Source organism: Sinocyclocheilus anshuiensis, unplaced genomic scaffold (assembly GCF_001515605.1).
Source record: "Sinocyclocheilus anshuiensis isolate Anshui unplaced genomic scaffold, SAMN03320099.WGS_v1.1 scaffold813, whole genome shotgun sequence".
NCBI lineage: Eukaryota > Metazoa > Chordata > Actinopteri > Cypriniformes > Cyprinidae > Sinocyclocheilus > Sinocyclocheilus anshuiensis.
In genome coordinates, this window is record NW_015540942.1 from 304,229 (window position 1) to 319,840 (window position 15,612).

At 36.5% G+C, this 15,612-nt stretch overlaps 1 protein-coding gene across 1 annotated transcript in view; it reads right to left on the reverse strand.

The window, feature by feature from the left end:
• The window catches only part of LOC107689616 (integrin alpha-3-like), a 37,415-nt gene extending 21,803 nt beyond the window's left edge, over positions 1 to 15,612 (reverse strand). The window contains exons 1-2 of the mRNA XM_016487675.1: positions 15,271 to 15,612; positions 924 to 1,051 (exon numbers count right to left, since the gene is read on the reverse strand). Of these exons, the coding sequence (XP_016343161.1) occupies positions 924 to 1,051; positions 15,271 to 15,464 (322 nt within the window). The 5' untranslated portion in view covers positions 15,465 to 15,612. The remainder of the gene's footprint in view (positions 1 to 923; positions 1,052 to 15,270) is intronic.

Genomic DNA, 15,612 nt, shown 5'->3' on the forward strand with positions numbered 1-15,612 from the left:
ATTGCTTCCATTGTCCTCATTTGTAAGTCGCTTTGGATAAAAGCATCTGCTAAATGTCTAAATATATTTATTATTATAAATTACATAATATTTATTCATTAATATATTAAATATCATTATGAATTAATATTTTTATTACTATATATATTATAAATTAATATGATTAAAAAAGGGATAAAATAAAGACATGTAATTTACAAATATCAACAGATAAATAAATAAATTTACAATTTATATATATATATATATATATATATATATATATATATATAGTCACCATACTTGGCCACATGTCACGTCACGTCACGTCACTCACTCACATTTTTGTCTTTTATCTGTTTTTGTTAATTATATATATATATATATATATATATATATACACTTTTATAAATGTCAGATTTAATCATTTTTTAGTTCATACATTTTTTATTTACTTTCCATTTTTCATAAATTTCATAAATTGTATCAATGTCATATAATTTCCCCTTTATGAAATGTATGAAAGTAAGCAAATTGCCGCCTTGGAATTATAAGGTTCTATCTGCATTCTGAGCAGTTTTGGGATATTGAACTTCAAAGTTTTTGCGTTCCATAGACTTCTGTAGATAGAACCCTTTTTGTTTTCTAAAAAAAAGGTCCAAAATGTACACAGCTACACAACACAAAAGAAACCTGTCATAATGTAAATAAGTTGTCACAGAATAAGAATATGTGAATAATTCAATTTTGACAAAAATGTCAGATAGAACCTTATAATTCCAAGGCGACAAAATAAATAAAGAAATACATTTATGTTTCATATGACTGGCAGGACAATAAAAAAAATAAACATAACAACAACAATAGTATTTATGAATACTGTAAATCGGAAAAAGTGAAGGCCAAAAAAATCTCATGGCTTGTATGAATGCCAGCAAAATTACTTGAGCTGAGAAGGTTCAGTCTTTTGCAGTCTTTGCGGTCTGCAGTGATTGGACAGGCATATACATCTCCAGTCTCATTGGCTGACACTCCCGACTCTGCTTTCTCCTTCGGTGCTCCTACAAGAAGTCTGAAACATGTGTAAATCTGATTGAGCTCAAGTCTGTCTCGAAGCAGGGTGTTATGCCACAGTTGCCGCAGTACCACAATAATGGCTGTTTGATACAAAAGAAAAACACACACAGATCTTTCAAGGATAAGGCAGAAATTCACATCCAGCCTTGTGCCAGGTATTGCTCATATTTGACCTTATCCTCAGAATTTAGTGGACACTGCAGATAAACTCCAGCATGTGTAATCCTTATCTGTCTGGGCTTGTCGTGCTACGTGAACTGATTTTGACTGGAAGGACTTGTCAGAACCCATTACTTCCAGGACAGAAAACCTCACTCAAAAAGCTACATGCTTTTAACTATCTGCAGAACCCTGCTGGTAAAAGAGATTAACATAAAGCATCTAAAAACCACAGGAGACGGTGATCACATTTTACTCAAATGTTCATTTTCAGACAACAGGGTGAATGGATTTAGCGTAATACACTATGGAATGGATAACTTCACACGTTCATGTGTCTACTTCTCTTCCTCTCTTTCCATAGGCAAGCTATTATGATACATACATTCTTTATCCCTTCCAGGGAAAATCGCTTACTCAAGCTCCACCTATGTAACCGATTTGATTTTGATCACAAAAACGAGGCAGCCTTAAAGATAAGAGTCAGGCTTACGATACCCACATCTGCCACCATGGAACAGATGTAATCCTCTAGAGCCCTTGAGGAAAGTGAGCAGAATTAAAGCGGCATTTCATTAAACTCTAATCACAAAATCAATGGATTTTATTTCAATATTTGCGAGAGCACGACAGACATAATAATGACTAAAGCGGTGCTGCCTGTAAGCTCGATTCATTAATGTTTCATGATTTTTGGAGACACGCACCCTAGTTGCTATTTTATCCACCTTGCAGCCTGAGGCCTCATAAATATTCCACTCGGTGAGGGATGAGATCTCATCAGATCATGACTCGTGTCTAACGGGATTATGAATGGGCTTTAGTGGGCGATGTGGTCATTTCATCTTCTTTAAAATTCTGTTTGGTGAGTTTTTACAGGAATGTATTATGTCTGACAGTCTAATCATCACTGATTCCATTCCTTCAACAGAGAACTTGGGTTATAAGTAACATGATATTTGCTACAGTGAGTGGTATTTTTGTATTTTTTGATTCTTGTATGCCAGATCATTATGCAGAGACAGTTATAAGTAAGTCGCTTGTAATGCCGAGTTCACTCTGCAAGATTTTATCCCTGACAGGTTTTGCAAAATCGCCGATGCCCGTGAAATATGCTAAATATCTGGACCTGTCAGTGATTCAAAATCCTGTTGTGTGAAATGAGTTCTGACTGAAAAATACATCTGCGATGACCTACAGCCAATGAGAGAGCAAGATACAGGGCAGCCGGACGTTCGGGGAGGAGTTATATGAAACAAAGACCGTTCATGACCCCTTTAAGAAAATATTAAAAGAAAACAGTAAAGAGTTGTGAGAAAATACGATGCATGTCAGATCCGCATCATCAGTGGCAGCTCTTAAAGTCATAGCAGCCAAAATAACCTAATAACCCAGCTGCTTTGATGTCTGTTAATCAAAGAACAAAAGAAAAAAGGAAATCAATGACTTTTGTAGCTTTAAGGATTCATGTATATTTAATTTAGAATTTAGTGTTTGACAACTTTATTGAATTTCTATATTCCCTACTTGCTGAAGGGCACAGGTAGCTAAATATGGCATTTATTATAATGGATTTATGTAAAGACTGTTTTAAGTTCACTTAAATTAGAAGTTGTTATTTTTTAAAGTCTAATAAATGTTAAAATTGATAGCTCTCAATTATACTGTAATGTTGAATGGCTATAGTCAATGGTTAAATATTAGGGAAAAAAATAACAATTTCATAGCGACATCAGTAGTATTGGTATCAGTGATACTCGCCTTCAGTCATAAAAACGATGCCACTAAACAAATATTTAAGAATTTTTTTTTTTAAATAATTATTAATTAGTCTTTATGTTGTTTCTTTATGTTGTTTCTACATTAATTTGGAGATTTAATGTAAACATTTTGCAATATAAAAGTATATTTAAAAACTTCAAAGTTAGGTGGGATTTCAGAAAAAAATGTGTGATTAATTAATGATTTTTTTTTTTTTATCAACTAACAGCACAAGTTTCAACTGTTTTTGTCCATTTAATAAAAGTCAATGGGGTTCGTTGGGTTCCATTATATGGACCTGAAAAGATCTTTTAAGAAAAAAAAAGTCATAGAGGTTTGGAATGACATGGGGTTAAATAATAATGTTCATTTTGGGCGAACTATTCAATTAAAATCATAATTGCATGCTTCTCATATACGCAAATGCTACAAGTGAACATTATTACTAAAATACACTGCACCAAGAGAACAACAAACGCACATTCTGAGGTTTCCTTTTGTGCTCATTTGACAACACTCCTTTCAGTGGTGATTTGTTTTCGTTTCTGTACTTGTTCATATGCATCACACATTGTGGTGAGGTAGACTGTGATGAGGACACAGACTGAGGTCAGAGTCAAAGGGAGGGAAGACAAGGAGGGACAACGAAAGACAAAAGGTGAAGTGAAAGACATCCCTCCCTCTCCCTTTGGGCCTAATTTAATTTGGACCCCAATGATCGTCCCCCTCAAACCACCATCACAAACAGTCAGTTGGCGTCTCCGCCTCAAATCCTGTCATGTGACTCCAAATTTGCTTTCAGCAAGGACAAGACAGGAAATGAGAAATTCAAGAGAAGGTGAATGAGCAAGAAAGAATGTCAGACTCTTCCTTGTTGCTGCATGTCCACCACCTTTTATGGGGGCTGTTGCTCATTTTATATGCAAAAAGGGTGTTTACTTTTGCTTAAGACTTAAAGGTGCGGAAGCAACAAAATGGTCTGTTTAATTCTAAGCAGAAGTGAGAGGGTGCTCATTAAAATAGTAATTGAAGACCAAATTATAATATGTTTTGGTGCAAAAAAAGTGTGATTATCTTTATAAAAAGACAACATGGGACAAGTCTGACTTATAACACAAAACATCTGCAGAGAAGTTTAATGCAGTTTGTTCAGTGAATCATACTTCCTGTGCATTACACCTGAGCCTGTTTATGCTTAAACAGATACCAGTCACATGACATGGGTTTTACCACTACAATTATCTACAGGTCTAGTGGTGAGAGGCACATACCTCAGAGGCAAGTTTATGAACCGCAAGCTGGTTAGGGGTTTGCAATCACTGGTGCTTCATTTCATCGAAGCTGCTCTGTTTGAGAGCATATGACTCAACCCGAATAGATTCATTTAATCTTTTCCACAGCATTAGTCTTCATTTTGCTTTTCTGTCAGCTGGAAACATCCTGCAGTATGTTTGAACTGCAAATAACACTGAGATTTCACTTTTAATTCTTGGTCTAGTGAATCTTTTGAAGATATATACTGACATTTGGCATTTTCCCTAAGAAGTTTAGAAGCTGGAATATTTTAACAGAATGACTCTTTCTAGCCCTATTTATACCTCTTTTTGATTTACATGCTGATTGTGAAGGTTTTTGACTTGGTTAAAAAAAACAGCTATGAGTCAGATCACAGAGAACACCACTTCCTGTAACCTGCTGAAGAATGTGTGTCTGCTTCGACCGTTTCACTGAATTCATATCAGGGCCAGAGTTCACATGTTGCACCTTTGTTTGATGTGTGTGCCTCCAAGCTGTTCTAAAGGCCTGAAATTTCAGTAAATAGTCCTTACAGAAAACGGTCCCACTGGCCACGCTCAGTGTTGGAGACTGTCTGGCCACGAACAAAGAGCTTGATTAGGAGAGAAAACTTTCTGGCAGTGCTGCACACATTCAAGTTCAGGCAGGTGAAATTCACGTCCCTTATCTCCCACATATTGCTATGAATGAATGGGAAAGCAACCAAAACAGAGTCTAAGCAGCACAATAAATGATGTGCACAGAGAGCTTATTACACTTTCAAGTGAGTGGGTAAGCGGAGATGAGAAGCAGCAGTTTAAGGCATCATATTTGTGCAAAGTTTGTTTCAGAACATAAGCAACTTCATGATGTCTTCCAAGACACCTTCTCTAGGCCAAATTCTAGGCAGCACTGCATATGTCCTTTGTAGAGAAGTCAGTCCAATAATGCACTGCGCTCAGTGAAAAAAACAAATCTATCATGGTGGATAAGAAAAAAAATGCAACAAACAAAAGTGAACAATATCAATAAAAACAGTTGAATCTAATTGATTATTTTACCCAAAATTTTGCCAGTGTTGTGTGATATGTATAAGTATTTTACTACTAGTTTAGCAAATATGCTAACATCATGTGGTTTGCACATATTTGTTTAAAAACTGTTCACCTATATATATATATATATATATATATGTGTGTATGTATGTATGTGTGCACATTATCATTCAAAAGGGGAAAGTGAGCTTTTTTTACTTTTACTTTTACTCAGTAAGTACAAATTAAAATAACCAAAAGTGACAGTAAAGACATTTATAGTGTTCTAATTCAAATGATGTTCTCTTTGAGGGAGAACATCTTCTCTTTGATGTTCTCTATGAGGGAAGTCGTGGCCTAATGATTAGAGAGTCGGACTCGTAACCCAAAGGTTGTGGGTTCGAGTCTCGTACCGGCAGATAAATGCAGAGCACTAATTCCTAGTATGGGTCACCATACTTGGCCACATGTCACGTCACTTTCACTTTTTTTTTATTCATGAACTTTCTTTCACTGAACTTTCAATTCATCAAAGTTCATTTCATTCTGTTTTCAACATTGATAATAATCAGAAATGTTTCGTGAGCGGCAAATCAGCATATTACAATCATTTCTGAAGGATCATGTGACACTGAAGACTGGAGTAATGACATTTTAAAACATATTAAAATAGAAAACAGTTATTTTAAATTGTACTAATATTTCACAACATTGCTGTTTTTACTGTACAAATAAATGCAGGCTTAGTACGCTTAAGAGACATCTTTCCCAAACATTACGAATCTTACCATCCCTAAACTTTTGAATGGAAGTTTAAATTCACATTTCATAAAACCATTCCTTCTTTATCATTTATCACACACATTTAAGTTTTTCTTTACAGGAACCGCATGGATCAGAGCTGCTATGGTCACTAAACTGACAATCGCCCTGCAACTAGAACATTCACAAGGTGACAAATTCCATTCTTGACATTCCAGCTGTTACAGATCAATGGATAATATCTAATCCAAAATCCCAGGATGCTCCACATGCACGGCAAGTCATTGTCCCTCTAGGCTTTCCAGCCCAGAGGCGAGACAAACCTACTCTACTTCAAGCTTTCATAGTGCCTACCCTACTCCATTGACAACTCAAGCACCATAATGATATTTTTAACTAATACTCAAACGTAACATCGTTTAGTTGATTATTACTGGACTTTTCAAGACTTATTATGATTCACTTCTAGACATGATGTAAGACTTGATGGATGGGCCTGCCCTGTTCGCCAATGACATTAACGATAACAGATGTTTTTTTGACAGGAATTCAAATGAGGCCGTGAGGGATAGAAGTGCAGTGCGTTCAATGGATTGTAATGTAGTTTAACAACATATCAGTTGTTCAGCTGATGAAACATCTTTCTAAAACAACGTTCAGTAGACAACAACTCCATAAAACAGTTTTGAAAGTTGTGAGTTGGGAAAATTACATGAGCTGACAACAGTGTGTGCCATTGTAAAGACACTTAGCATATCCCTCACAGCCTCGTTTTCATGCACTTTAAATTCAACATGGTGTCTAACCTGATTAAGGCCTATTTAGTGTATTTTCATGTTTTGCTTCATGTGAAAGAGCACTAAATGCCAATTCAGGCAAAGCTTTAAATATCGGTTAATCTACTTCACTGTGTTAAAGTAAATATAATTGCAACTTTGTTTAGACAGACAGGTAATTCCTTTGTCTGACACCTATAGCTGTGACCCAGATAACCTCAGCCTCTAACAGAGCAAATACTACAAGCTAAAACAGACGGGAAATCACACAGGAAATTCACATCACGTTTAGCTTAATTTTACACTAAAACCTGAAATCTACTGCCTACTGACAAAATCCAGTGTGTAGCAGTTTTCACTGGGGCAGAACACTGTGATTACAAAATAAATGAATCGAATATAATTATACAGCAGTTAGTAGCAGCCCTCTAATTTGAATGGCCAAGCGACACATCAGTGAGCCAGTGGACTAACTGCAATCTATCTGAAATGACTTTGCAGTTCTTGGAAATGTGACAGAATTACTGGTTAAGTGGCATATAGTTCTATGTGTGTCATTCATTAATTTCCATATCTGAATTCATATTAAAGCATTAATACCTTACAAAAGCAGAACACTCACAGAGAACTATGAACTATGCAAGTTCTGTGTCTAGTTTTGAGTAATGGGACAGATCAGCAATAGAGGAACTACAGGTCAGAGAATGGTGAGAGACCGTGTTATTTCCTCAACAGCATATTTCAACAAACAGTCACTGCGGTCATTTTATACAATAAAGCACATTAGGCGATCAGACCAATGATACGTGATATATCTCCTGGTTAATCATTCAATGAAAAATGTTTAAGTATTATATACTACTATTACATATGCTATGGTTTAAAGATTTGGGGTTGTAAGACTTTTTAATGTTTTTGAAAGAAGTTTTATTTTTGTTTTATTTTCATATGTTTTACAATGTAATTTATTCCTGTGATGGCAAAGCAGAATTTTGAGCAGCTATTTCTCCAGTCTTCTTCAGTGCCACATGATGTTTCAGAAATCTCTCTAATATGCTGACTGTATGATCAGGAACATTTCTTATTATTATCGATTTTCAAAACATTTGCTTAATAACAGTGATATTTTTTTAGGATTCTAAGATGAATAAAAAGTTTCAAAGAACAGCATTTATTTAAAACATTTTTAGAGTCAGTAGCTTTTTTCAAAGCATCACACTTACCCCAAACATTTGAATGGATGTGTGTGTATATTTATCAGCCATCATTCAGCACCAGCCATTAAAGGGGTGGTTGATTGCGATTTCACTTTTTTAATGTTAGTTAGTGTGTAATGTTGCTGTTTGAGCATAAACAATATCTGCAAAGTTACAAAGCTGAAAGTTCAATGCAAACGGAGATATCGTCTTTTAAAATTCTGGCAGTTTAATGTCTACAAAAACAGCTGGTAGTGACTACAACAAGTTACTTCCCGGGTTCGTGACATATCAGCACGTTTCTCAGAGAAGGGACAGAGCGGTGTGGAATAAAGGTAAATTATGTGAAAAATAATTATTTTTTTTTTTAAACGAGGCATTAACACATGTTAGACTGCACCCCATAAACAATCAAGCCTAGAAAAAAAAACAGTGAACCACCCCTTTAAAGTCCATAATGGTCAACAAACTATAATAAACCAAAAGACCTCCTGGAAGACTAACACGCTCAAAAGCCTTGTTCAGACCGTCAGCCCAAATCCAATTTTGTGCATATTCGGATGGAATCTGATTTTAATAACTGACTGTCCACACAGTGTATCGCAACTGTTCATATCCGATTTGTGTGTCCATAAGCGCTCTTTAAAGACCATAGATGCACATTTCTAGCATTTACCCACAGTAATATTTTGTGGGAAACAAAAGATAAGTTGAGGTGGAGAGCCAAGTGCGAGTGGTTTATTAAGAATAGGAAGCAAAACCAGAGGAACACGCGAGGAACCCAAGAGAATCAGATCAGTTTTATAAATTTGTAGACATTGTTAATGAGACATTTGTGTAACTTAAAGGGGGGGTCTCTAATGCTATTTTATGCATTCATATTTACACTGCTAAAGCATTGGATTCTCATCCTAAACATGGCCAAATTCTCAAAAAATGAATTGGACGTATGATGGAGTATTTATGTGCCAAAGACACTATAGCCCTATTCGCACGGGATTAGTATTACCTGGTGACCTCCAGTCATTTATAATAATTGCGGAGGTTGTCTGTGATCTTAATCCCGTGCGAATCGGCCATGTCTGTAATTTGTAAAGTAAAAATTCCCCCGCAAATGACCTACCATATTTCACCGAACACCGAGGTCCTGTGATAATATTAGTCCCGTGCGAATCAGCATCTCTGTGATTCGGCCAGCATTTGGCGGGTCGTATATCATTTTTCGAGGTTTTTGTTTCCTGTGCGCCTTTAGGTCCCCAGATAATACTAATCCCGTGCGAATAGGGCTTATGTCAGGGTATTTTTCAGAAAGTTTTTTTTTCTGAGTATGGCCCTGTATGACATCATAAAGGGCAGAATTCCTTGTATGGGCACTTCTCCCGGAAGAGTGCGCGCATATCAACCAGAGCAAGCGCTCGTCCATCAACGTCGTTGGCAGCGCTGCACAGGACTTGCACGAGAAGGATTTATCATTTTGTTTTTAGACCACAAAATCAACAATGTCACCAAAGAAGTGTGTTTTTGGTTATGAGGGAAAGATAACCTTGTTCAGCTTCCCAAAGAACCCGGTGTTAAGGGAACAGGATGCAGTTTGTTTCTCTGGGGCAGCAATGGAGTAGTGCAAGTGTGTTTGTTTGTTCTCTGCTGTTTTTTGTTTGTGAGGAAAGATAACCTTGTTGAGCTTCCCAGATAAACCAGCGTTAAGGGAAGAAAGGATGCAGTTTGCTTCTCCGGGGCAGCAATGGAGTTGTGCAAGAGTGTTTGTTCCTGACATTTCAGTGACAAATGTTTTATAAACAAATTAAATAAAATTTAAGTCAATAAAGTTTTTGTTCCTGTTTTATGTCAATGTCACAGCTTGCAGACGATTGCTACGCAAAAGCTTTGCATGCTTGTGACTCTTTAGCTCCGCCCACAGCACGCCTCCAGGAGCCCGACTGTTTTCTGAGAGAAGCGTAAAGCTGTAACTCTCTTATAAATCTGATAAAACTAAAGACTCTTCGGAGATATGAAGGATGCAATACTACTCTATAGGTACTCAAGATTCACAGAAACTGTGTGATACGTCCACTTTAAAGGAACATTTTAGTAGTAGTTAATAGTCTCTTATTGGTCAAAGCTTCTATAAGACAAACAAAACAAGCCCTGCAAATTAATGAAAGAACACATATACAGACACTCCATATTTAATGGTATTTGATGATTTGTTAATGGCACTTAATAAATTACACTTTCTATAAAACATTAGCAATGGGTTTGTAAAAGGAGGAGAAGCTACACTGCACTGAATAAACTGTTTTTGTGGAAAAACAGCTTATCATTTAGTGAATCAACAGCCTATCAAATAATCTTCAATATGATTACCTTCAAACATTCATTCTGGATTGAACTATTTTTAAAGTTTACACTGAAAAACTTTGTTTTATAAGAAAAGTCACAGACAATTTTGCCACAGGTAGGATTCAGTTTATGGTACATCACATTTATTTTTAAAGGGGTGGTTGACTGTTTTTTTTTTTCTAGGCTTGATTGTGTTTATGGGGTGCAGTCTAACATGTGTTAATGCTTGGTTTAAAAAAAACGCATTATTTTTCACAAAATTTACCTTTATTATAAACCGCTCTGTTCCTTCTCCTTTGAATGCTCTGATGATTTTCTGTTTTTTATGAAGCCCCTCCCTCAGAATTACACAATGGGCTCAGATTGGTTAGCTAGACCAGTGTGTTGTGAACAATGGTGTCGTCAATATCGCTTATCAATTTGAGCCCGATTGAGACGCAGAGGATATTAGTGAAGAGGATCGCGCATAACCTGCGCGAGTGCATGGCTATTAATGCTATGTTTTTTGTTTGTTGTTGTCTCATACTTTTAGATACGCTGTTATTTGTAAATGCTACTGCTTATGTTAGCTTTGAATATACCGTTTTATCCTGATTAACGCTGTAATACAACACGTCAACCGCATGCGCGGATTGCGCGCCCATGTTTAACGCTTCTCATAGCTATATGAAAAATATCTGTCTGTCTATACACTTAAAGTGTATAATTGGAACACAGTTTATAGGAGCTGATGAGCTGATGATCAGGTGGGAGAGAGAGATGCAGAGCAGAGCGTGTGCAGAGCAGGGGACGCAAGGAACAGGATTAAGAACATTGATTTTGAAACTTGTGAGTCCAGTAGAATCGTTAGAAGACAGAATCACGATTCATATATGAATATATTTTTTCGTGCACCCTTAGTTTTAATGGCATGGCAACAACTCTTCCTCTTCTTCAAAGCAGCGCAACATTGCCCCGCACCCTTTGTTGCATGTTCCCGAGGGCGGGGTTTATTAGGGTTTGTGACATCACAAACCCGGGAAGTAACTCGTTGTAGTCCCTACGAGCCATTTTTGTAGGCTTTAAACTGCCATAATTTTAAAAAACGATATCTCCGTTTGCATTGAACTTTCAGCGTCGTTACTTTGCAGATACTGTTACAAAAAAAAAAAACACAGTAAACAAAACTAAGCAACATAAAAGTCCCAACACAAAAAAAGGCACTGTGCACCACCCACACTGACTATGCATTTTCTCACATCATCACGACATAGGCTTTAAAGGGGTCATATGATGTTGCTAAAAAGAACATTATTTGGTGTATTTGGTGCAATTAAATGTGTTTATGTGGTTTAAGGTTAAAAAAACACATTATTTTCCACATACTGTACATTATTGTTTCTCCTCTAAATACTACAGCGAGAATAAAAGTTACGCGTTCTTTCTTTGCGAGAACATTTGGGCGGCGTTATGCAAATCTTCCCACATCGTGACGTAGATATGTGGGGGCGTGTTAGAACGAGCCATTTTGGGTAGGTGTGGCTGACTCTTAACTTTTATAAAGAATATCTCTTTGGATTTGAGACTTTAGTCTTTGCAACTTTACAGATCTTCTTTATGCACCAAGAGCTTGTAACACTCCAAAGAGAAAGGAAAAATTGAAATTGCATCATATGACCCCTTTAAACATTTGCTGCAGTTGTTCAGCCGGTAACTGGATCTCAGTCGTGAGAATTTCATCTTGCGGCTTTGCAGAGAATTTAAGCATGATGAGAAGTTTTCTGTGGTCATGAGGATCTAAGAACCTTCAGCACGTCAGCAGCAGTAAAGAACCACTTCTGCAGCTCTAGCTAACTCCATCACAGGAAGGAAACAGGTTATTAGTCTATGAGAGTGTGTGAGACAAATGACCAAAGATCAAGTCACAGAAACACAGGACGTCCTTGTGTGCCACTGAGCCAGTCCTTTATGGCTTCGACAAGATGATGAATGTCTAGCCAGTCCAATTAATATCATCGTGACTGATCTCGTTTCTCAAATTGTCGGCGCAGATAAGATCAGGAGGACCTCTGAACAGTTTATGCATACATAAAACATAAATCAGGAGCAGGGAAATTTTTTCTCAAAATGAAAAGCACAAAACGAATGCAAATTACAAATTAAAACCCTTAGTACAAAAACATAGCAGCTTCCTAAACAATTTAGGAGTTTTCTTCATATTTTTTTAAATCGCCAACAACCACAAAGATGCAGGGAAGCAGACAACTGCAGTGCTCTTCCTCTGAGGTTCAATCAGGAAGTACCAGAAAATGTATTTAGCAACACAGACAGCCTCACATTAGCTTGGGACGACTCCTCTAGGACAATGACAAGGGCAGACGCAAACACTGAATCTGTTTTTTCTTTGTTTGAACTTAGTTGCATTTAATATGACAAACAGCAAACATTTACACCACACTGTTCTAAAGAGCATAGCATTCACAGACCACAAAGAGAAATGGGCAAGACCAGACACCACTGCTCTCTTGTGGTATAGTTTCCTACATCTGTTAACAATGAAGAGACATGTCTTATGATTCATTTAGTCTGCTTTATGCATACTTCATTCATTCTATGTCTGCAGTGTATCCAATACAGTCAAATCAAAGTATTATCAAATCAAATCAAATACAATTTCATTATCTCCATTGTGCTTGCAGAAATGACACATGAAACATGTCATAGACAGATTTCATTGTGTATATAGCTTTAGGCCTTTACACACATATACAGTATATATAAGGCTGTAATGTGTTGTGGTTTTTAAATGCTACCTTGTGGGTCCATCATATGTTGACAACTGCACTGAAAAGTCAGGGTGTTCTATTATGGCACCGTATAGCTGTCAACAATTAACATGCTTCAGCAGTACCTCAGTTTTAAATAAAAGCCACAAAGCACCAAGTATTTTGAGCACTCAGAAAGCACTGTTATCGTCATATTTATTGGTTATATGCTCAAATGCTATTTCTCAATTAAAGTTGGGCTGCATGTTGTGAAGGGCATTATATCCATCCGTAATCGAAGAAAACAGCCTGCGTGAGTCAATGCAGTTACGTGGCTGGCTTTCATTGTGAAATCTGTGGAATTCTAATTTCCTGGGGAGATGAAAAAAAGCATCGTGTGCAAACCAGTATCTACCTGCGCTATCGTGCAAACTCGCGATTTTCTGCAAAGCTGGTGTTTTTTCTACTGCTCCCACTGAGGATCTGTGAAAAAGATTTTATGTCCCACTATAAAATTAATATATAGGTGTTAGACGGCAAATAATATGATATTGTTGTTGAGCTCAGTCTTCTTGCATACTAGTGACTTACTCTGTACTAGTTTTTGCCTTATGAGGCTGGTGATACAGGTCTCACGGCACTCATAAGCTCCAATTCATTTAGTGAGAATCATAAATAAGTGAACTACAAAGCAAAATCTACTGCTTCAGTCAGGAGCAAATGGGTCTCAGAGGAACTTACAGACTATTGTTAATGATCAGTTGGTTTATAGAGATATTTCACTGCGGCAGGGGGTAAGTGGTCAATGTGTACAGCTCAGAAGGCCTTAAGCAACACTAGTTATTGTGCTTTGTTTATTCAGTTTCTATGCCCATTTCACAGCTATTGTTCCTGACTCTTTGGCCAGCTGTACCCATTAGGACTTTTATTCATCACTTTTGGTATTAAATCTGACAATATGAGTTCAAAAATCAAAATTTGAGCAAACAGCTTTGAGAAGAAAGGCGGCGACATTTGTTGTAGCAACCATGATGGTTATAAAACATTAGACAAGCAGGTGCATGACCTGCCCAACCCTAAGTCACAGTAACGGCGGCCTTATCACTGTCTCATATCCTCTTGTGAAATGGAAACAAGAAAATGATGAAAGCATTTCAAACATTTCAACCAAAAGACATGAACAATGACAAATTCATATCACAAATTCATATCACAAAGTCACAAGAAAGAGAAAAAAAGTAAGGTGTGCAGCTTACACTGTAGTAGTAATAATATTACTGCCATTATTGTGTGGCCTAATAAAGTCAGGTTAATTCATTACTACTAAGTAATATTAGTTGTTTTAAATGCTACCACGATGTGCATTTTAGGTCACACAAGTTTCTAAAAAAATCTAATTTAATAACTTTAAAATACTTTTCTTGCACACTTTAATTATTAACAACATATGTATATAAAACATAACATTTTATTTTTTACAAATATTATGATTTTTGAGTCATGAATATTAATTTTCTTAGATTTTCTCCAATCGCCTACTGTGAAATTTAATTAAAAAAAGGTTCAAATATCTCATATTTTAAAGAAGCCCTTGACACAAGTCATGATGACGGTTTAAAGGTGTACTTTGGAAGCTTTTCTGGTCACATGACAACAAAATGGCATCCTGCATGATGGTTACAACTGACTTGGATAGATTGTTTTAAAGTATGCTTTGTTTATAATAATAATAATAATAATAATAATAATAATAATAATAATAATAATTAATGAACAAATAAAATGAAATTCTTGGATAATCTGTTTTATTTTATTTAATTGCTTAAAAAGCTCTGAACAATTACACCACCTTATTTTTCTTTTTTTTTTACACTTTAAACTTATAAAAACCATCAAAATGACTTTCAATTCAAAAAATGAAAACGTGCTCATCATAGAAAACCATGCATCCAGGTAATATGAATTGCATTTGTGTTGTATTCTTGCACAAAAAAAGGACAAGAAATAGGCGTCATTGACCCATATAAAAAGTAGCCTGTAAAAAAGTAACTGCATTATAAAACTTCGAGGTAAAACGCTCAACAGGTGCACTAACGTGAGAAGATCTTGTCCTTCTCGTGATTTCACCTGGGGTCAGGTAATAATAATACATTTAAAATATACTTACAGGTGTCTTTTCTCTCCTACGACCTGCTCGTGTAGTGCAACAGAAAGTCCAAACAAACTGCCAGCAGTTTTTCCGTCTTTGACGACTGGAGACCTCACATCCAAGTTGAACGCTTGACAGCAGCGAGCGGCGCTCAACACGAGCACCAAGACAACCGTGTTTATACGGAGTCTTTGCCGGTGAAATACATTCATTTTTCTAAAAGTCACTCCAATGTTTTAGTTAGGCGAGACAGAAACAGAGCGCGGAGGAAGATGAGTCCGCCAGGGTCTGAACAGGAGCGGATTTGTCAGACGCTGTGAACTGATTGCTCATATTCGTCATTCTTTCTTCCGGGGTTCG